At 41.2% G+C, this 22,109-nt stretch overlaps 1 protein-coding gene across 1 annotated transcript in view; it reads left to right on the forward strand.

Annotated features, from left to right (window-relative positions):
• The first annotated feature begins 401 nt into the window (after positions 1-401).
• The window catches only part of KMT5B (lysine methyltransferase 5B), a 28,165-nt gene continuing 6,457 nt past the window's right edge, over positions 402-22,109 (forward strand). Inside the window, exons 1-6 of the mRNA XM_084263054.1 lie at positions 402-450; positions 7,761-8,003; positions 8,773-8,920; positions 18,397-18,562; positions 19,861-19,970; positions 21,859-22,025. Coding sequence (XP_084119180.1) covers positions 7,844-8,003; positions 8,773-8,920; positions 18,397-18,562; positions 19,861-19,970; positions 21,859-22,025 — 751 coding nt within the window. The 5' untranslated portion in view covers positions 402-450; positions 7,761-7,843. The remainder of the gene's footprint in view (positions 451-7,760; positions 8,004-8,772; positions 8,921-18,396; positions 18,563-19,860; positions 19,971-21,858; positions 22,026-22,109) is intronic.

A 22,109-nucleotide genomic window follows, 5' to 3' on the forward strand; every position in this document is an offset into this window, starting at 1 on the left:
AGGAAGAGGGCTTCCCCGCAGAGAAGAAGGGAAAAGAGGAGGAAGCGGCGGCGCCAGGGGCTGGTCCTCGCCGCCGCCCCGCGGGGTCTCTGCGAGGGAACCTGGGGGACTCTTTCTCGCGGGGCTCGGCGGACGGATCTCTAGGCGGCTCCCTCCGTCGCCTCCCCCCTGCACCGCTTTCCCCTTGGTGCCGCCATCTTGGATTTTAATCCGCCATTTTTTTCCTCCCCCCACTCGGAATTATTTTTTATCACTATCGCTGCTTTACCCCCCCCCCCTTGATTTTCCTCCCGCCTTCCGCCCTCACTCCGCTCAGTCTTCGCTTTCTTCCCCCCATACTTTCTTCCCCTTTTTTCCCCTCGCTCCCTTCCCTTTGATGATTCATTTTCCCCCAGTGGCGGCTGGGGCAGCGCCGGCGGCGAGGGACCCAGCGCGGAGGGGGGACGGGAGGTGAGTGTGTGTCTTTTGGGGGAGAGGGGGGCGACTCCCGTGGGCCCTGCGAGCAGGGGGCCCCCGCGCGTAGGAGGTGCTAGAGGCAGCCTGTCAGCGGGCGGTGCGGCAGGGGCGCCCGGGGCAGTGCCCCCTCGGCTGGGGTGGGGGGGAAGCGGGGGTTACAACTGCCGAGGGGGGCTCCGTGGGGCTGGAGGAGCCGTGCCCGGTGTCCTGCCCCGCGGCCTGGAGTCTGCCTCCCCTCCCTCGCAACCGGCGGAGGTGGCAGCCTGCGGGGCTGCCTCCTCGGGGAGGGCGAAGGCATCTTTGAGCGGCGCTGACAGATGGACCTCCCGCTCCAGGGCTCTTGGAAGAAGGGGGAAGAGCCGCGGCCGTTCCGAGAGGGGCGTCTGCAGGCGGTGCCACCTCCCCGCCGCACCTGGGGGCCGAGGGAGGTGGGGGGCCGCGGCGGGCCCGGCGTTCGATGGCGGCGGCGGGATCCGAGCCCTAGGGGGCAGCACGGCGCGGGGGAGGCGCCGCCCGGCCCGGCCCGGCCGGTCCCGCTCACCTTCCGTCGCCTGCTTCCCCCTCGGTTGGTCGCTGGGGTCCGGGCGAGTAGCTTCAGCCCAGGGAGGCGTGTGGCAGCCTGGGAGGGGGGCAGCTCCTAGTCACTTGTCAGTTCGCGGCGCTCCTGGCGTGGCATGGCCCCGGCGGAGTGCCTTTCCCCTCGGAGCCGTGGCGGGGCTTTTAACCCCTGTCAGCGCCGCTCGGTGCCGTTGGGGCCTGCGCTGGGGGGCTGTGGCGGTCTCGGGGCTTGCTGCAGCCAGATCGGAGCGCCTGACATCTTGCGGGTTCTTGTCTCCCCCGCCTGAGGAATACGTGCCTTTAAGAAAGGGATGAAACACATGCGTGTCCGGCATCTGTGTCTGAAACTTGTGAAGCCGAATTACCTTCACAACACGTTGTGCTCTGGGAAAGTAAAGGTGACGAGAGACAATACGCGGTGCTTTGAGTTGTGACCCAGGCAGCGTGAGAATCAAGTAGGGCAGTTTTCTGGTGAGTTGAATTCAGTGCAGGGCAGCACACAGGTTTGCCATCTGATGAGAGTGTTTAGTGGTGTAACTGTAGCTCTGTAGTGGGAGGTCTTAATGAGGTTAATGTGTATTATAGAAGAAGTTCACACAGTCACGTCCTGTTTTCATAGTCTGGTCACTGTAGCTGTTGATGCATCCTCTGCTGTTTCCATTAAAAAAGAACTTAGGTCTTTAATGCCTTAAACTTTCTTCTTTGGGAGTAACACTGTGTGAAGAAATTGTGACTTGCTTGATTGAAAAAATGGGATTTTTTTGTTTTGTTTATTGTGCTGTTTTGTTACTGGAGCAAGATAGGCATACACAAACACCTCTGCTTTATACCCATTAGAGTTTGCAGACTGGAAAATGAGACTTACTGAAAGTGAGCAGGATGTTCTGTCCTTGTATACTCAGTAACAGAACCAAACAGACCACTTGAATACTTGGTTTGCTCAGTTAGCAGTATCCTATTGTAGGACTACAATTCCCAGTATCCTTTTCACTTCAAACACCATTGTGCTTTAATCCATCAGTTGCCCAAATTAACATAGTATGTGTAAGCTGTGATATTTCTGTGGTAAACAGTGTATCCAGAGCTGTGGCTTGAGAACACAAAGCTTTTGGGAGTTTAAGTGCTCACAGCCGCTTCCCTTACCTTGTTCCTCTAACCTCCTGTAACACTCTCTTGTACTAAGGTTCAGACTTTTCTGGTGACTCCTCTGATTCGGTCACTGCTTGGGTCTGCAGTTGTTTTGCTAGCACAGGCAGAGGATGATATGGAAGTGGGAGCATGCAGGTGAGGGGGCAGCAGGGCTGCTTTTGGTGCTGTCCGGATTTGAAGTCTCCAAGGAACTGTTGTGCTGTTTGTGCCAGCTGTGGTGGGGCTGCCCTGAACTGCAAGGTTCAGCTGAACCTGTGTAAGTCACGTAACTAAACTGTTACGACAGCTGATGCTTTTCCTTCCCTTTTCAGTGGTCCTGCTGCTGCTCCCCCAGTACAGCATCTTCTCTTACCCTGGTGCCCCTTGTTTCTCAGGCTAAACATACTCAGCACATTGAACAAGCAGAAAATTCCCAGCTCTGCTCCTTCTTGGCTTAGTGAGGTTAAATCGAGTCATGGAAAGTCCACTGAGCTCCAGAATTGGTAGAAATGTTTCTGTAAACTGGGAAGGGTGAAGAAGAAGGTTTTGCCTTTTCCTGGAAGCAGCGAGTTTTGGATTGTCTCTGTGAAAGTGCTGAGCGTTGGAGTTGCTGCAGAGAGTTGGGGAGAACATGCAGCCTTTAGGGTGCTTTGCTCTGTTACGGGGGGGAAGGGGTATGGAGGGAAGGGGCAGGAGCTGCTGAAGCACTTCTGTGTTCATTCCCTCCCTGCTACTCATTTGTACTGGTACACTCTTCTGTGCCTGCATTGTACTTGGATTAGTCGCTAAATTGACACACACAAATCACATGGCTACAAAAGAATTGGCACAAGAGAAAGTGGGAACATAAAGGCTGAGCTATTGGCAGGGGATTGAAGCCTGGGTTTGGGTCAGTTTTGGACCCATGTGTGGTCTCTCAAACCTGTATCCAGGGGTGCAGTTTTGCATCGTTTGGAACTGACTGGAGTCTGTTTTGACACAGTCATACAGCCTCCAATCTGCCACTATTAATCCACTTGCAGTTCTGCACCAAGCTTATTCTGAGAAATAACAAGCTGCAAAGAAACACCTAACCTTTTTTTTTTTTTCCTTTTTTTTTCCCTGGTGTTTTAATTTATTGAACAAATTTATGCCCCAAGGTCTAAAGTGGATGTGAAATCAGGTGCCCAAAATAAGCATCTCTAGGGATAGAACTAAAGTCCTAGGTAGTTTTGATCCTGCTGAGGAATTGCAGCCTCAACTGCAGAATCTTTGAAGTCCTGTGGGACCACCTGACCTTTCTGTAAGATATAACTTTATCCACAGAGACTATGGGAAAGTTAAATTCCCAGATACCTTTCTTTTTTGTCCCCTACTGTGGTTGCAAAGACACATTTCATGACGCATATTTTGCTATGTTTTAGTATCATCAATAATAATTGGTAGTGTAAGGTCTCCCATTAGGTTCCTGTTTGAAGTGATGCCATAGGTTGGCTTCACACCCTTTGCGAGCCAGAAGCATCCTGTGCTTTCCTCTCTGGCGTAATGGTACTTGTCTGAGCTGTCAAAACCAGCAACTGAAATAAGATTTGAGGGTGGTTTTGAGTAACTCCTTAAAGCTGTGCAGTTTTCATTCAGCTTTGATTTTGCCTGGAGTCTTTAATGATAACTTGAACACTTTGTAGGGTGGGAGTGAGGGGCTCTTTCTTGTTACCCAGACGGGGTGGCTGTGATGAGATCGTGTACAGATTGGTGATTCTGTAGGAAAATTGGTTGCATAGTTTTGCTTTACTTCCAAAATTCAGAGGTGTGTTGCTTTGTTTTAGAGCTATCCCTTGATGCCACTGACATGCTCAGAAGAGCTGAGGCGGCGGCCATTGGGTCTTTTGGTTGTGTGTCCTGTAGTTGCTTTACGCCACTGTCTTGCTGAGGAAGAATTTTGCAGCTCTAGTTAATTTAAGGAAAAAAACCCAAGCCATCAAAAAATGGCCAACAAAACCAACAACAAAAAAACCCCAAAATCTAACCCCAAACTGCTTTTTGATGTGAGTTCTTAAAAGAAATTAATAATAAGACACTGTACTGTAGAAGGGGGTGTTTTGACTGCTTGTGTACTGTAGACTGTGGGAAAGGAGGGCATGACCTGGCCTGATAGGAAACCTCTTCATCATGCCATTTTTGCCTGTGTCCGGCAGAGGGTCGAGCAAAAGAAACTGCCCCAGTTTAGAAGGTGTCCCTGTCCTTTAAACAATAAATATTTGTGCAAAAACTGTTACGGAAAACTCAAGTAAATAATACTTAAGGTTTCCAGTGCATGTGTCTGTATGGTTTAGGGTTTCATTGACTTGGTTTTGTGTGGTTTCACCCCTACTCCCCCCACACCCTTTCCCACACAAGACTTTCCTGATTGATAGTTTACACAGATGAGACCCTAAAACCTGTGAGGCTCAGACAGCTTTTGAGACCCTTTTTTAACAGTCATATCGTTTATTTACTCAAATTCTTAGGTGTTTACTACTTTGCTGTATAAAATGACTGAGGCTTTTCATACGGGATAGAAATCTGGTACTGTTTAGTCATAATGGTAAACACTTCTAGGTAAGCATGGGTTTGTGAGTGTTTTATGTAGTAGCAGTATTAGTAGTGTTTGCGCTTCAGGTGTTTGTTGGTGCTTCCAAATGTGACTGAAGTGCAAGCAGTGCTCAGAAATCGTGTTCCTAAAGGAGTTTGATGTAGGAAGTATTGAGAGCAAATGGCATCTGAAGGTGTGTTTGTTCTACTCAGGTTCTCTGTTGGCATTAGGAGCTGTGATACTCTCTGGGAAAGGAATCCTGTCTGTTGGTTGTGACTTTTGGTACCATCTCTTGAAATGTTGTTTGTGGTGGACTGGGAGAAGGATCAGAGGCTGGAGAAGCACACTTGCAGTCCTCAAGTTTGGCATTTGGGTGGTGTTAGAAAACAAAAGGCAGCAGGAGATGGAGACAAAGGTTTTCATGCACATTAGGCTGCTAGGCTCAAGTAGATAATGATTTTTCACAAGAATGTTCACTAGGCTTTGCTAAATCAGTCTTGATTTTCCTAGGGAAGGTCTTCTGTTGTCATCTGTATCAATGCATTTTGCAGCAAAAGCAAGTATTTTTTCTAATGCTTGGTATGGTTTGAATGTGTCTCTGTGGCCACATTCCTTCTTACTGTTGCTATCACACTTTCATTAACTGCATTTGTTAGGCAGAAATTTCATAGCACAGACAGTACTTGCCTCCCCGAACTGGACTTTGGGAAGATGAGTTTCCTTCTTTGTGCCGACTATGCCTTTTTCCAGCTGAACAGGTAGCTGCCATACCTGTTAGCTGTCAGAAACACTACCCTGTTCAGTGTTTTTCCTCCAGATTGTTGCATACTGGTATTTGCCTACAATTGGACTTCATGGTAGGCTTCTTTTACCTGTACTGCTCTTCAGCTGTAACACACACTGGAGTAGGAAAGTTCAGACCTGGTTTACAAAGAGACCAAGACTGATTTTAGTGGAAGTCTTTAATGTAGTTTCTGCTTTAATACTATTTATTAGCACTGTTACAAAAATGGGGAACTGGGTTTAATTAGAGTATATAGAGCTGTGAAGTGAATTTATGAATAAGCACAAAGAGGGAACTTTGAGAGGGAGTGTATCATCAAGTGTTTATGTGACAGTACAGATCTTTACAGGGAAGCTGTCTTCTGAAAGAGGTTCAGCTGGGATGCTTAGAAAGAAAGTTTTAGGTTTGGGTTGTTTTGTGGTGTGGTTTGGTTTTGTAACACACACGCATGCACCCCTTTAAATGTATGTTATCAGGCAAGCTCTGTGAAGGAGGAAAAAAACCCCTAGTGTATTCTAGTACAAGCTTGGCTGCAAGATTTCCAAGGTGGGGTTTGTTTGGGGTACCCTGTAAAAACTTCTGGTTGTGCATACAGCTAAATGCAATGAATAGGGTTTTCCCTAGCACATTTTAATTCTGAAAGCTGTATCTAGTAACTTGCTGAAGAATTTTGTCATTATGCAGAATGATTTCTGCATTCTAGTAGTCAAGCTGTTTGGTTCCAGCTCTGTTAAGGAGCTACGTTAAAGCTTGCTGGTCCAGTAAAACAGACATTTAAACCTGCCCCCACCACCTCAATCTTAAGGTCAAGCCAATCTCTTCTGTCACTTGGCAGCAAGAAAATTCCTTGTCCACTGAAATTATCTCAACTCCTTTTTTTTTTTGTTTTGAGGCAGTAGTTCAGCCAGCTTTTCTTCAGTATGATTCTGTTACTGTGTTGATAATCTTACTGTCCCATGACATTTTGTAGAAAGTTGTAAAGCCTGTAGATTTCTAAATGATGGCTCAATCATCTTACTAGAACCAATGCAGCTGTAAAGCCACTTTTTTTTTAAATACCTCAATCTTCTGAATCTTTGTAACATGGTTAGTAATCATCTGGCCATAAGTATTTCTGTAGCTTGAAGTGGCTGGATCACACAGGTATCTAACAGAAATCCAGTATTTTGCTACTCTTAACTGATTAAAACCAGAATTTTTACAAAATACAGTTTCAAAACATCTGTTAGTTTGCAATTTTTGCACTAAACTGAAGTGCCTGTTACATGATGCCTGTTGTCTGCTGTGGGCAGAGTATTAACGCTCTCTGTAAAAGGCACAATTTATTTCTTAATAAGGAGGATGATGAATTAGAGCCAAGTAAATTAATTATTGATGTATAAATGCAGTTGTAAAATAATGTGTGTATATCAGTGTCAGATTTTTTTCCCTGCAAGTTAGAGCAAGACACGACTGTGCACAAAAGCATTGTTAGCTTTCTTAGATATGCAAAAGGCGTTGGGACTGGAGACAAAAATTACCATGTACTTTGCCGGCCATTTATGTACTGTAAAATTTCAGCTCTACTTGTGACCCCACTTAGAGCTGGCCTGCTGAGCCAGATGTGTTGTGACTTTTTTTGTTACATGGAACACTAAAAGTAGTAGTCTGAGTCCTCTAGACCATCCCTGAGGGTTTTTGAACTCTGGTATTTAAATAAGGCTTTAACATCTTTCTTTTCCACATCCCCATTCAAAAAACTTTGTCAGTTGGTTTTTGTTGTGATTTTTTAACTGTGCTTGTATTTACTTCTTAGACTGTTTGCATAGTATGTTTCTTTGTTCTAGAGTTCCAAACAGGTTACAGGGTTTTTTGCTGTGGTGTTTTGGGTTTTTTATTAGTAAATACAATCTTAGTTTCATGTGCATTTGAAAAGACTCCATTTTTTTTGAGTCACATAACAGTGTGTGTAGTTATCCATGTGTATGTATACCTATATAAACACAGGTATATGCCTGTGTGTAGTCCAGATTTAGTTGTCCCTTACAATTTATCAGCTTTAGATTTCCATCGTTGCTTCTAAATGTGATAGTAAGTGGCAGGACAACAGTTGACCTGTGGCTATCTGTACTTGGAACAGTTCCCTGTACTGATGCTAATGAACAGCTTTTCTTCCTAATGCAAATGTGCATCACCATCTTCACCCCACCCTCCAAAAAAACCCCTTTTTTTGTTGTTAAAATCCATGTCTTAGAACTTAGTAGGAAACTGTTTCTAATCATATTTATGTTTTACTTCCTTTAGGAATTGGAACTGAAATTATTCATCCACTTCTCCAAGCCTTTTGAAAAGTGACTAAATGCAACTGAGTCAGATTGTCTGTGGGAATGAAGTGGCTGGGAGAATCCAAGAACATGGTGGTGAATGGCAGGAGAAGTGGAAGCAGGTCGTCTAATGAACATGCACAGAATCAGACCAAATTGCAGCATGCAGGAAAGGAGAATCCCAAGTCTGGAAAAAACGGAGTTGAGAGAAGATCAAGCAGATGTATGTACATGTTTATGTAGCTTGGTGCTGTGTGTGATCCATCTATCAGTTGGCAAGTCAAGCTCCTGTCTTGTCTGCATTCAGCATGTAGCTATCATCAGAGATATTAATTATGTTTGTATTTGGATGTGTTAACTCATCAGGAATATAAATATCTCCAGTTTGACTGTTAAGTGAGAATAACTGGTTGTCAATGAATTTTGAACTGGTATAAGGATAAAATACACGATTGGCACAAAAATTGGGATTTCCAGCCCAATTTTAGTGAATGCCTGTGTAGAGATAAGCCACATATGTACCAGTAGTCATTATGAAATGGTTTTAAGGAACGTGAATTTCCATTTTTGCTGCTGGTCTGGGATAAAGGACTAAATACAAATTCAGAGTAAGTCCTTTCTTCAGATTTTGGAAGAATCACGTTTCTAATTTTCATGGCTTCATCATATTTATAGGTCAGAAATTGTGGAGCCAGGCATGATTGAATTGCATAGTCAGGAAAGATGCTTGTAATTGGGGAGAGGAAGAGAGAAGAAAACCAAACTTTAATTAAAGACAGTCATGAAGTGTTCTAAAATACTTTTTCCATTGGCTGCTACGTAAATAAACAAAAACAAGAGTGAAAAATTGACTGTGCTCCTGCTTCTTCAGATATTTTGTAATCATCTTTAATTGTGCTATCGTTTTTTTTTTGGTCTCCAACCTGTGGCTGGCTGTCCCCAAGTGTAGCTGGGCTTTATAACATTCCTAATTCATCCTTTCTTACTTGCAGGTAGCGGTGCTTCAGGATTTGAGGGTCAGAGTCGTTATGTGCCTTCCTCTGGAATGTCTGCCAAGGAACTGTGTGAAAACGATGACCTAGCAACTAGTTTGGTTCTTGATCCCTATTTAGGTTTTCAGACACATAAAATGAATACTAGGTAACTTGTCTTTATTATTCTAGAAAAGAACTGATCTTAGTTGATGTAATCAGAGCAGAACTGTGGAATTTCTTGCATGTTTACAAAAGCCTGGAAAAAAAGGCAGTTTGTGAGTAGCTTCTGCCTTTGAAATGTTGTTGCACACGAGACAGGGACTTGGGGCTCAGCAGCAGCGTGCATTTGTAATGCTGTCCCAGGTCTGTTGATTAGGTCTGTCTTTATGCCATAGAACAGGTTGTTAATAGACACTGTTTCCTAGCTTAAACAGTTAACCATAAGTTTTACACCCAGCATCATTTGAAACGTTTCAAAGACAGAAGTTAGTGTTCAGGGACTTCTCTGTGTATTTCATGTTCTGGGTGCCACTTGATCCTTGGTTCTTGCAGACCCACGCTGAATGAATGCTACTCAGACATATGTATGCACAGGATAAATTTATGTGCACACTGGCAACTGGCTTACCAAATTTGCACATACTTTTGCACTGTCCTACACCTCTTTGAATACTTCTGGTCTAAATTCATTGTGGTCGTAGGGCTTAGTTGTTGCGTGCTGCTTCCTGTTTTAACGGGGTACCACTGATTGTAAGCATATTCTACAGATCTCTCTTAAGCTTTTGTTTGTGTGCCAGATGCATTACTAGCTTAATGGAGAAACAATACTGAAATTAAAAGTCTTTAGGGAGAGGAATTGGGTGCTACTTATTGTACAATAATAAGAGCTGGGATTTCCAGGCAGCATATCACAAGGAACAGGCTGTTGAACCCTTCAAGCTGTTGCTGTGGCTATTTTAAAAGAAGAACAGTTTACCTGTGCAGCGTGGTCACATAACCAGAGCATCAGTTAAGTAGATTTTTGTATGTGTGTAACAGGCTAATTGCTTCAAAAATGACTGCTAGATTAAGTGGTGTTGGCACATAACATAAATGAATGCGAGTGTAAGCTGACAGCATGACTTGCATATCAAACTGCAGCATTGTGGTCCAAATAGCTGCAAAGATTTATTCCAAAGAGATTTTTTTTTTTTCCTGGAGAGCACAACAGCCATCTTTGAGGAATACTTGAATTCCTGTTCCCTCCATGCTACTGACTACATAGTGCATTGTGCCTAAAACAGTGTCTAGGTTGATATTGTGGCAGTTCAGTTTGGAGTGTCCTTGTATATCCAGTAGTTGAGCTAAATATATACATATATATATATATGCTTAGAAGACGCTTATTTTTTTTTTTGTTGCATGAATGGTAGTCTACAGTTTTATAGTATTCTTACACCTTTTGCTGAAGAAACAATGTATTCGTTGTAGAATAGCTGGAGAAGCTACTCTCATAAATGCTGTATTCTGATCATGTTTTCAACACTTAAAATACTTTTTTTTAATTACTAATTTGAATCAAAAGACTACGCAAAGGCTGTCATCATGTATTTCTTCCTTTCTCAGACTTGGAGAACAGTTACAGGCAGTCTTCAAGGGCAATAGTTAATGATCTTGGAACACTATGGGAAATACTTAGGTGAGGCTTACAACTTCTACCAGAAATGCATCTTCTTGCCTCTTTCATAATGTCTTTTTGAGAGAGTTTCTATTGTTGCAATGAAATAAAAGAAAGGGATCAGCATAGTTCTTGTTTATCTTTTTGGTACGGTGATGACAGCTGCTTGTTATTGTAGCTGTGTCACTTAGGTCATCTTCCTTCCATCTAGTAAGCTGCAGTCTTTTTCTAGAGCTCCTGAGATGTATTGTTGTATGGCTTTGAGGGAGGATGGGAGGAAAGCAAACTCGAAAAGACTAGACCCATTTCAAAATGCCAGACGCTAGTACCCAAATACATGGTTGTAGTAGAAATTAAGATTCACAGCTTACGTTTGGCATCTTTTGCTTCAGCATGATGAAGTCATACTAGCTCATATATTAGCTTGTATATTGAGGTGTGCTTAAAATAAAAAGGCCATTCATGATGGTACGCAAATATCTTCTGATTTGTTTGAAGATGTACTATGGAACTACTCTTATATAAGAGGTTTGTATTTTTGCAACTAGTAGCCCAGCATAAGCTGATGACCACTTACTGAAGTTGTACTTTACCTTACCTTTGGTAAGGTCTGTATTTTTGAACATGTAAGTGTCTTCTATATATGCACTTTCTGTACTTCATTCATTCCTTTACTTGAAGGGTTTGTAAAGACTTCATAATATTCTAGTAAAAAGTCTAGGTTATTGTTGGAACACATCTTTCATCTTCTTCTTTATACTGAATTAGTGATGTTATGGTGGAGTGGTGACAAGAACATGATTGTTATTTTTCTTTTGGAGGCCAGAAAGTGAAGTCCTGCAGTTCTAGAATGCTCTCTGTCTTGGGAGCTGTGCCATCAGCTCTGTAAGCTGTCAAGTCAGTAATGTCCGAAAAAGATGAAGAAGAGTTCTCAAAAGATTAGTTGGATCCCCCAGTGGGTTTGTCCAGTGCTCCTCTGAAATATCTTGTCACCAGGGATTTGTTGTACAGCATAAAATGTAGGTGTGGAAATGTCTTCAGTGACTTTATTCAGAAATAACTTTTTTTTAATCCTCAGATTTCCAAGAGAGGTTGTTCTCATAGCTTCTGTCCCTTCTTACAGGCCCTGTGGTCATTATTTCATCAAATTGACAGCACTTATCTTGACAAAATAGCAGCTTAGCAGTTAATTTTTTTAAAAAAAATATTTTGTCAATTGTAGCTGCTCTAAGAGGTTTTGTTGCTTCTTGTACAAATCCTGTTACATTGAACCTTTTTTTGTGTGTGTGAGACAAAGGCTGTCATGGCTGTAAGATTTACTTAGTCTTGCATGCCTGTCCTTTTTGTAAAAACACAACTGACTCTGTAAGCTGTTACTTCCTGGGTTGAAGGTTGTCTAACACTAGTGATCAAAATTGACACTTGTAAAAAACCAAAAAAATTGTTGCATATCTTACCATCTCATATTTTCAGATGCTTTTCCCTAGAACTGATGTTTGAAGTTGCATGCCTTAGTGGCTAATCCACTCTTAAGTACCTTGCTTCCAAACATGTTAGTAGTTAAACCTGAGGCCAGACTCCTGATCACGATGCTGCTGCTAACAGTCACTGTTGTCTCCTGGTTCCCTAAAGCACCAGCATCATGCTAGGGAATACTGAGAGAGCAGTCCCAATGTCTTTGTAAGTTAGCAAGTGATTTAGGAAGTCAAGCACATTGTAGTCTGGTTTAGGAGAATCCAAGGCTGTTTCTTAATTACATGTTGCTGATTTCAGTGAAGTTACAAACCGGGGTGTGCTGTGGGCTTCTCTGGTAATGTGAAAGTAATGAACCAAGCTTCAAGAATTTTCTGTAGCAAACATGAAGTGTTTGGGGATGATGTACAGGAAGCTGCTTTCTCTCAACACTGCACCAAGAGCAATTGCTGGCCTTGATGTAAACTGTCAGTCATTCCTCAACTTGACAGGGTATGTTACTCTTTGTCCCTTAGAGTCACTGTGGAGCAATAAAAGGCAAAGCAATTCCATATCACTTGCATTCCTGGGTCTGTGCTGAATCTCTTCTGCAGTCCTTAGTTCACTTCAATATAATAAATAAAGGGCTCACTATTCATTTTGAACGGGGTTTGGAGGTCAGAAAAGTCATGTGGCTTCTGCTAAGGTTATTTGGCCATAAAGCTCAACTTCAGTGCAGTGGCACTATGGAGATACTGGATTAGAGATGCACAGCTCTTATGTAGTGATGTCCTGTTTCAAAACAAAGCTTTTACATTCTTCAAACCTCAGTGTCTGTACTTTCCAAAATTATTTTTTATTTTCCTGTAAAATCTGCTTTCGCCACTTCTTTTTTGCTGATAATTCAGTAAAGCCCTTGAGCTTGCTCCTTGTTGTCTTCCTGACACAGTGATTACATTGGAACTAACTGTTCTGCTGATGATGAATGTTTTGGATTAAAAAGCATATATCACAACCAAATCCCCATCACCACAAAACTCCCTCAAAAAAACAAGCCACCCCACCACTAAGCCAACACCCACCACTGTATTCTTAACCAATTTTTCTAGTTGCTCCTTTAACTACAAGAAAAACTCTATATATTTCCAGAAAAATGAATGGCTTATATCCTGCAGACGTGGTAAATGCTAAATTGAATTTACCATGTGGAGAGTCAGAATAGGAATGAAGAAAAGTGGTGGGGTTTGGGGTAAGGGCTCCCTTCCACCATATTTATTTTTAAAAAGCACCAAACTTGCTAACTATATTAAGGACAGGGGAAATTATATGGCTGATAGATTTTTTTTTTTTTTTTTTCTTCTATTCTAGGCTGTTTGACCACATTGGCATGTGTATAGTTTCAGTTCAAGAAACTTAAATTATGTGGATTATTTTCTTCATTAAAAATGTGATTTTTAACTTTGGGCTTTAAAGAATGTGTTTTTTTCCAGATAACAACACTAGAAAATAAACAGAGAACAAGTTGATTTTTATGTAGCTAGCTTTAATTAAGATACTCATACGTAGCCAAAATGTATGTTAACTAAGTTGTTTCCACTTATTGTGAGGAGATGGTTTTCAACTCTTGTGCTGTCTTGAATACGCATCAGCCTTGTGGTTTTAGCTTTTGTGTTGGACCCCTGGTATTAGATGAACAGTAACTTGCTGTCTTTCCATAGCCACTTAACTAAAAGTACCATCCAAAGTGTCTGCTGTTAAGAGGCTATTGGGATGCTGTGTTTTGATAAATTCACTCTTCTTGATGTTCCCTATTAAGAAGTAGGTTTAGAAGTATAACTCTTTATACTCTTCAGTGTAATTCTTCAGCGGGTGCACCATGTGGAGTTCCGTACTGGATCTCTTACAGGATCAGTTTATACTATTTGTTCGAATTCACTGCTCTCAGTGACTGAGACTGAGCAAGGTACTGTGCTTCTGAACTTACCAGAAACTCTCCTTTAACTTCCTTTATAGGCAAGCATCTCACTGACCTTTGGCTTTATACCTTGGAGTTTCAAGAGTCTTTAAGTATTCCCGAGGTAAGAGAAACTTGAGAGAGAGAAAGAGCTTTGGTTCCCCAAGTCATTTTCCTACTTCTTCCTTATCGAGACCGCCTCAGTTTGCCCCTGACTGGGGCATCTTCTAGCTCATTTTGAATTTGCAGTAGCCGTAGCTTTTTTAGGATCTTGTTGAGTAGGGGAAAAATAAGTATTTTCTAGTGTAGTGTGAAAAGTTTCTATTCTGCAGCTTGGCAGGAAGAAGGGCTATTATTACTCCTTTAAAGACACTGTGATAACTGAGATTTTCATTCTTAGCTTACTATTAGCAACAGACTGTTTTGTGGCAGACTCCGCGTGTTCTTTGTGACCTGACCCCTGAAGTTGGTTTGTAGGGTGGCTCAAGGAGTCTCTGCCTGTGAGCAGAGTCAAACACCAGAGCATCTTGTTCAGCTTCCAGGATGGAATGTAATAAAGGTACTGTTCATAGGAGAAAAACAAAAGTCTAGATAAATAATTGTGCTTTTAATTGGTGCTCTGTTTATAGACTGGGTTGGATGGTTTGTTTTGTTAGTTTTCTTGTGATCTTTCTATCTCTCTTTTTTTCTCTTTTTTGATTTTGTCTCCTATTTTACTGACGCTTCAAAGCCTTTTTTTTGAGTCAGTTTGTGTTTGCACATTTAGCTGTGGGGTCTTTTCACGCTCTGGTCATGATGGTGCTCAAAAAGAGTCATGTAGACTCTTTAGCAGATGCATATGGTGTTTTTGTTGGGTTTTTTTTTTTAATGTCATGTCTAAATGAGGAAGCCCTGTAAGACCAAAAGTATAGCATTAAGGTTGCCTTTCAGAATTGATTGGCTTTTTGGTAGGTAGTGCTGGGAAAGACTGGTGAAAGTGATGTTTCAAGATACTCCTGAGAGAAGTGAAGCATCTGTCAGCAGACCCTCAAGTTCTTAAGGAATACTCTATTTCTTGGCTTTTTTGGCATATTGCCTTCTTCAGTGTCTCAAATCAAAAGGTACCTTTTTATATGGTGATATGCCTGTGGAAGTACTGAAGTTTTCATGAGGAGTCTGGATTGTATTACTCTGGGTTAGCTCATAAACTTTATATGCTCTCAGTGCAGTTCACATGTGCGGTTGAGCTGTGAACAAGTCCCTAACTCAAGCTCAGGGATCAAAGTGTCATTCTGTTTTTGAAAATCCTTGAAGTGAAATGCTACACATCACGATGATGGTTTTCGGCATCTTTGCGTGTGCTTGTGGACACCTCTTGCTTGTTTGGATTCCTACTTAGCTTTTCTTGATATCTCTGTCTTGTCACCATGTGAAAAATCAGTACATTTTGGTAGCAGTGCTGCAAAGGCCCTTGGAATTAATTTTCAAACCCTTGGGTGCCAAGAGATGCGTTCTTTGAAAAACCCAGTTCCTGTTTCAGTTTTCAAATGCCTGGCATACAGCGTGGCATCCATCTGACGTTAACATTTCGGGGCTTTTACAACCTCTTCACCCCCTTCTGATTTCCAGCCTTCTTTTTGACTTTTTCAAGACATGGGCATGCATCAACTATTCTGCTTCTTAGGAATTCTATTACATGAGGTTCTGCTAGGCAGTTTAAAGGAGTTCCACCAGCAGTGTGGCATGCTTGAGACAAGAACCTATATAAGCAGCTGCTGAATGTGATCCATAGGGGTGACTTGTAAAGGGTTGGGACCAGGCTCTGAGCTACTGAACGTAGCTAGTCAGGTGGGTATCTCGTCAGCCTCTGAGAGTGGTATGTTGTGAAAGGCCTGAAATATTAATGTCACTTTGGGGCTGTAAGATGTGTAAAGATAAAAGATAAAGATGTGTGAGATAGAAAATGCAGGGTGTTGATTCTTTTTCTGTAGGTCTTAAAAGCCACTGGTTAAGTTTAGCATCTGTCCTGGTGGTAATGCAGTTTTGAATGTTACCATTTTTCCACCTATCTTTGCTCCTACAGGTCACTTAGCTTAAAAAAAAAGTGCATTTCAACATGTACCATAAAGGGCAAGGCAGAGGGCGATCATGCATTTAGCGCATCAAGAACAGATATAGCTGAAGACCAATTTTAGCTGTAAATCCTGTGACAGTTCTTCCTGTAATGTTTGCAGATAAAGATCTAAGCAAAATGTCATGTTAGTGCATATTGGTGTGCTCTGTACTTCTCATGATGTAAGTACAGTTGAGTCCTTGTTGGGAAGACTGTTTCTGATGGAAAATTAGAGCAAGTCCTATTCTGAAACTAGTCAGGTTCTGTTCAGGCCATATCACTTTAAATTCCCTTAATGTCTGAAGAAGCTCTGTGAGTTATGACTATCACATCTGTGAGCAATCTTTGGTTTTGGGAGAACTGGGAGATACTCTTGTCTCTAACTGGTAAGACAAGTGAGACTTCGCGGTGCTACAGAATGAAAATAGCAATAATGGTGTCCCCTGCCTGAAGGGAGTTTTCTTCAATGATGAGGTTTCAGCAGCTTGTTAGGCAGATTTTGGGGGAGGTGGGATAAGTATTTTCTTTAATAAAGAACTTTATTTGAAGCTTCTTGGGTGTAGTATGCACTACAGTTCTGAAGTGTGCATCTATGTCTTGATTGGCTTTTGCTATCTTGTTAGATGTTATCCCAGCCAGAATAAAACTTATCTAATGTCTTCGCAGAACTGCTTGCTGTATCTTGTTCTCTGAAAGCTCACAGGTTTATGCTGATAGCTTTTGCCATGTTCAGAAAGATCTAAAAGATTGTTTAGTCATTGTATTACATGGAAGTTTTTCAGATGCAGAGATGATGCGTGAAAGCAGTAGCATGGAGTGCTGATAACCTGCACTGCTGCTGGAAGTGATACTGCTGTTAGGAGGTCTGTCTTACTGTATCAGGAGCATAAATACAGCATTTTACTTCTAGTGAAGAAAACTGAATCTCCATCCTTATTAGTTATTTCTGGTTAAACTTACTATTTTACAAGGTAAAATAAATGTGGGAAGTGCAGCACAGGGTGTTTCGTTTCCTTCATACAAGTTCCATAGAAGCAGCAAATCTTACTTGGACATCTGCAACATTCAGTATTCTGAGATGAGGATAAGCCAAGTGATGCAGTAATATAAAAAAACCCAGGGTATCAGTGAGGGAGTTGGTAGAAGGAAACCTCATCAACTTGAAGCATTTATTTCCCCTAGTTTACTTTTGTGACTGAATACAGACCTCATTTGGTAAGTAAGAGGAGACAAAAATCAACATGGTGACACACTTCAAGCAGCAAGTAGTGGGACTTAAGTCTTAGGGATTTAATCAAAAGCTGTTAGCTTGTTTAACACTTGTCATACTCTGTGTAAGCAAAAGGTATGAGCTGTAAAAGGAGCTGCAGAAAATTGTTTCTCTTGACTCTGCAGAATTTTTATCTTTGTTGAGAGTGCCCTGGGGTGTGTCAAGCACTTTAACGTACATGCACCCCACCTCCACCCTAAAGTGGAACATACATGAGTATACGCTCAGTCAAAGGCCATTTATAGAGATTCAACATGATCTGTATTTCAGTTGTGCATTTTCTTGATGGCTTTGCAGATCAGAAATGGAGCTTCTGCTGCTTGTTGTCATACGGGTTTTTTTCTGTAACTTTATTTTTCCCTGTCAAAGATAGAAAGGACAGTGTTGCTTAAATCTTAACCTTTTGGGAAGAAGGGAAAATACTTTCCTAATGTACAGGGATTTATTTTAGTATTTTTTTCCTACCCATGGTTTTCAGCTACTTGTTTCCTGTAGACAGTATTTTGTGGAAGATTCTTATTGTTTACACTAACTTGGGGAACTTGAGTCTTCCACAGATGTGGTATCTGTACTGTGTGTCATTGTTTTAGATATACCTTCTGTGTAGTCATTAAGGGCAGAATTTTATATGAATACGAATGTGAAGTTTGCAATCTACACAAACCCATGTAGTAAATCTTTTCATATTATAAGGCTTTGGGATTGGGCAAAAGTTAATTTGAAATTGCTCTTCAAGGATAGCTGTGTTTTGAGATTTCTTGCTCAAGCTTTTCAGTTGCACCAATTGTTTGATCCCTATTTAAAAAATGTAGTATATCAGGCTGTAGAGGGCTTGAAGTAAATCTGTTAAAGTAAGGACAATAACACTTTTATTATACTAGTCCTTTAGCTCCTTTTTTCCACGTCATAAGCTTTGAAAACAGTGAAATACTATTCTGTGTTGGTTAAACTTAGGAGAGATTTCTTTTATAAAGAAGTTGTGCATCTCAGCAGAATAGAGGGTTTTGACATTCCAAGTAGTATGCTTGGCTTTCCCTCACCTCTGCTGTTGCCCCAGGAAATGAAGGCCTGTGATTTGAGTACATCATGGTCAGTTTCTTTACGCTAGGTGTTAAATATCGATATGGCTAGCAGAAGAGCTCTGTGATGTGATTAACTTTGAGGAAGAATTGAGAATGAGTAACAGTGGACTGGAATAGCTTTGTTTTTTATTTCAGATTTCGACCCATTAAAGGAAGGCAAGAAGAACTAAAAGAGGTGATTGAGCGTTTCAAGAAAGATGAGCACTTAGAAAAAGCCTTCAAGTCCTTGACGTCAGGTGACTGGGCCCGGCACTATTTTCTTAACAAGAACAAAATGCAGGAAAGGTTGTTCAAGGAACATGTAGGTGTATTTGTAATTAATGTGCTTTTTCAGATGGTTGAAAGGCTAAGAAAATGTCAAAAAATCTTAGGAATGTAGCGGTAATAAAGGAAAGTAATCCACTGCTCTACTGTATGTTACTTATTTTGATTGCTTTTTAACAGAACCTACCTTCATTTTTTTTAAAACCCTACTAGCTTACCCCCCTGCTTTTCTTGAGTTAACTTACCGTTGCCTTTTATTTAATAGACATGTAGAAAGCAAACCACATTTGCCTCTTACTGTTGGCTTAAGCCATAAGCAGAAGAGTGAAGGCCTACTTCTGGGAGCTTGGAGGACTTCTTACATTCCTTGGAAGGGCTCCTTCCCTTTTTTGTTGCTTTTGTGTTACTTGTTGTAGTGTGGGTCCTTTGGTTTGGTGGTTTGGTTTGGGTTTGTTTTTTGTTTGGTTTTTTTTGCTTCCAGCTGTTGCAAATGAAATTGTGTGAAAAAGAAAAGTAAAAAAAAAAAAAAGGGAGAATCATCGGTGCCTCAAAATACATAATTGTTTTGGGGTATAGGGGCTTTATGTGTGAGTGTTACAGTCCTTTATCCAATTCCCACACCTCAGATCTGTTTTGTATATAGTATAAAGCATGTGGGCACTCAAACTTGCAAGGAAATAATATTTTTTACTTTGAAAATAAAAATCTCCTTCAGGAACAAGTTCTTTGTTTTTAGATACAAACAAAAGGAACTTTTGTCCTACTTTAAAGTGCATCAAATCTAGTAACGTAGCAAAAAGCAGGCAGCTAATACTGCTTTCCCAAAGTGTTTTTTGGGTAATACAATCACACTTCAACTAAAAAGAAGTGATCCAGCAATCCCTGACTACAGTATCTAGGTTTGTTATGGTATCTTTCTCAAAACTGGAAAGAATAAAACTGGTTCCTGTAGACTGTTAGGTCTGAGTGTTTCTTAAAGATCTGAGACAAATTCTTGAGTATTTGGTGACTTCAAGAAGAAATTACCCGTTTTCATTGGTTGGGCCAATTTTGTTCCATTTGAGGAATCTCTAATTTTATTATTTTTTTAAACTCTTTGGATACTCACATTATCAGTGTCTAGATTTCTTCAAGTCACTTTGGGAAAAGTAATACTAAGATAATGTGTATAGCTGAAATTCTTAGTCAGGCACGTGTTTCAGCGAACAACATCCCAGTACCAATCTTTTGCGTGTGTCTCTTATGCAGTTCCCTGACTTTCCCTATTATTATATACAGTTCCTCACTGCTTTAGTTTGGCTTGTAACAGAAGAGTACTCTTTTCTTTCATTGCAGGTATTTATTTATTTACGAATGTTTGCAACTGACAGTGGGTTTGAGATACTGCCTTGTAATAGGTATTCTTCTGAGCAGAATGGAGCCAAAATTGTTGCAACGAAAGAATGGTAAGAAATACAGTTTACTTTTGCATTCTGTTTTTTGTCATTTATTTTGAAGAATTCTAAAAAAATAAAAATATGACTTAAGAGTTAAAACTGCAACCAGTGAAATGCAAAGTTTTGTATTTTTACTTACAAATTACACTTGATGTCTGTCTTTGCTAAGTGCTTAACACACAGTACATGGGTCTGTAGATATTCTTTTGCATATTTGGGCTCAGCCATACAATTTTCAATATACAAGGCTGGCTTTTTTTGTTTTCAGTCAGATAATTATTTTCCTCTAATTGTGAATTGTTGCCGTCCTGTGAGAAACACGACCATATCAAGAATCCCATTATGCTGGACTCGTTATACAACAGATGATTGTGTGGGAAATGAGTTTTTCACCTTTGCGAAACAGAGGGCTGTTACTTGCTTATTTTGATTGTCCAAGATAAATCTCATCCAGAAGCATGAAGTTAGAACCCTGGTGTATTTTTCTCATCTCACTTTTGCATATCTGAGTTTCATTGTAAGCATGGTGGTAGCACCAGCCGATCCCAGGATTATTTCAGATTTTAAAATAAATTTCCTCCTCCCTTCCCCCTTTCCTCCTCCCATAATTTATATTTGTTTTGCTTGGTGGCAGTAGGTACTCATAACAGCACATCTGAGACGGTGATGTGCTATAATGTGTGGGCTAGGATTGAGTGGCTAGACGTTACGCTAGCAGCATACCAAGTAAGCATGCTGTTACTGTGGGACTGTGGTCTCAACATGTAGGAGAGTAAGCTTTAAGACAGTTGAGGCCAGTTTCTGTCTCCTCATGAATCTAACTGGAAGTTCCACCATTACTGTATAGTAAGTAGCGTTCTGGGTTACTGTTTTGTTTTCTTTGAATTCTCCCCTTGGCTGATTCTTTAGGAGGGAAGTTTTGTATGTTTGGATGTTGAAAATCAAAATTAAGTTTTCGTACTTTAGTTCTTGAGTGACCTGAGAGGGTGCAAGACAGGAGGGCTGTTGCTTAACCCTGCCAGTCTCTGGGAAACTAATGAGACCCAAAACTGGTAGTTCTCAGCACTTTCTATAAAAGGAAAAATTTGCCCTTAAAAGGCTTGGCTTCGAATTTGTGTCCTTCATGTATGTTTAGTATCTGCATATTCATCTGTGTCAGAGTAATCTGGCCAAAATTTGGTCTGGCTGCTCTAAAGGCCCTGGAAACAATGCCCTTAATATAATGGAAATTGCATGCTTCTTCCCAGGCTGAGCACCCATTCTCTCTGACCCGCTATATTTATGAAGGCACACTGACTGCACATGAAGGCATTGAGGGTTTGTCCTCCTCTCACCCTCCACATGGTCTACTTCAAGGACCAGCATGATGCTAATAAATACACATGAGAAAAAACATCTTGTGTGAATTCTGGCCTTTTTCAGAAGCCATGGAGCTCTAAGCATCCTCACTGCTCTGTTTTCCTGCCCTGAGGAAGTAGTGTAGGAAATGCAAATAAGAGCAGCTGGAGGAAGTCAGAATGCCTTAAGTGCTGATGGGGAGGGACTGTGCACAAATGAAAACATCTTGCTTTTGGTTTTAACAACAGTAGAAGCCGAAGTAATCAACTCTTGCAATTTCTTGCTTGCAATCTCAGGAAATTGTGGTAACAACGCTGGTAATGTCATCAGAATTGATGTAATTGATTCCATACAGTAGCATAAAAACATTTATTTCATGTCTGATAAAAAGTCTATTTAGCCTAATATCCTGTCTCTAACTGAATTAAAATGTGAAGTTTATGGGGGTTGAGAAATTATATAGAAAACACTTCCTGTTATTGACAACTTTTCTTTTTGTAAAATCACTTTGTACTTTTGGCATATGTAATCTTATTTTTGCTGCTCCTTTACACTAAAGGAAGCGAAATGATAAGATAGAATTACTTGTGGGCTGCATTGCTGAGCTGTCGGAAATGGAAGAGAACATGCTGCTGAGGCATGGGGAGAATGACTTCAGTGTCATGTATTCCACACGGAAAAACTGTGCACAGCTGTGGCTCGGTCCTGCTGCATTTATCAATCATGGTGAGTAGTAAGGGTAGGAAACATGTTACAGGGCATAAGCAATTCTACTTAGAAGTGTTCTTACTGGGGAGCTGAATAATGCAG

The sequence above is a fragment of the Gallinula chloropus genome (genome assembly GCF_964237585.1).
Source record: "Gallinula chloropus genome assembly, chromosome: 4".
NCBI lineage: Eukaryota > Metazoa > Chordata > Aves > Gruiformes > Rallidae > Gallinula > Gallinula chloropus.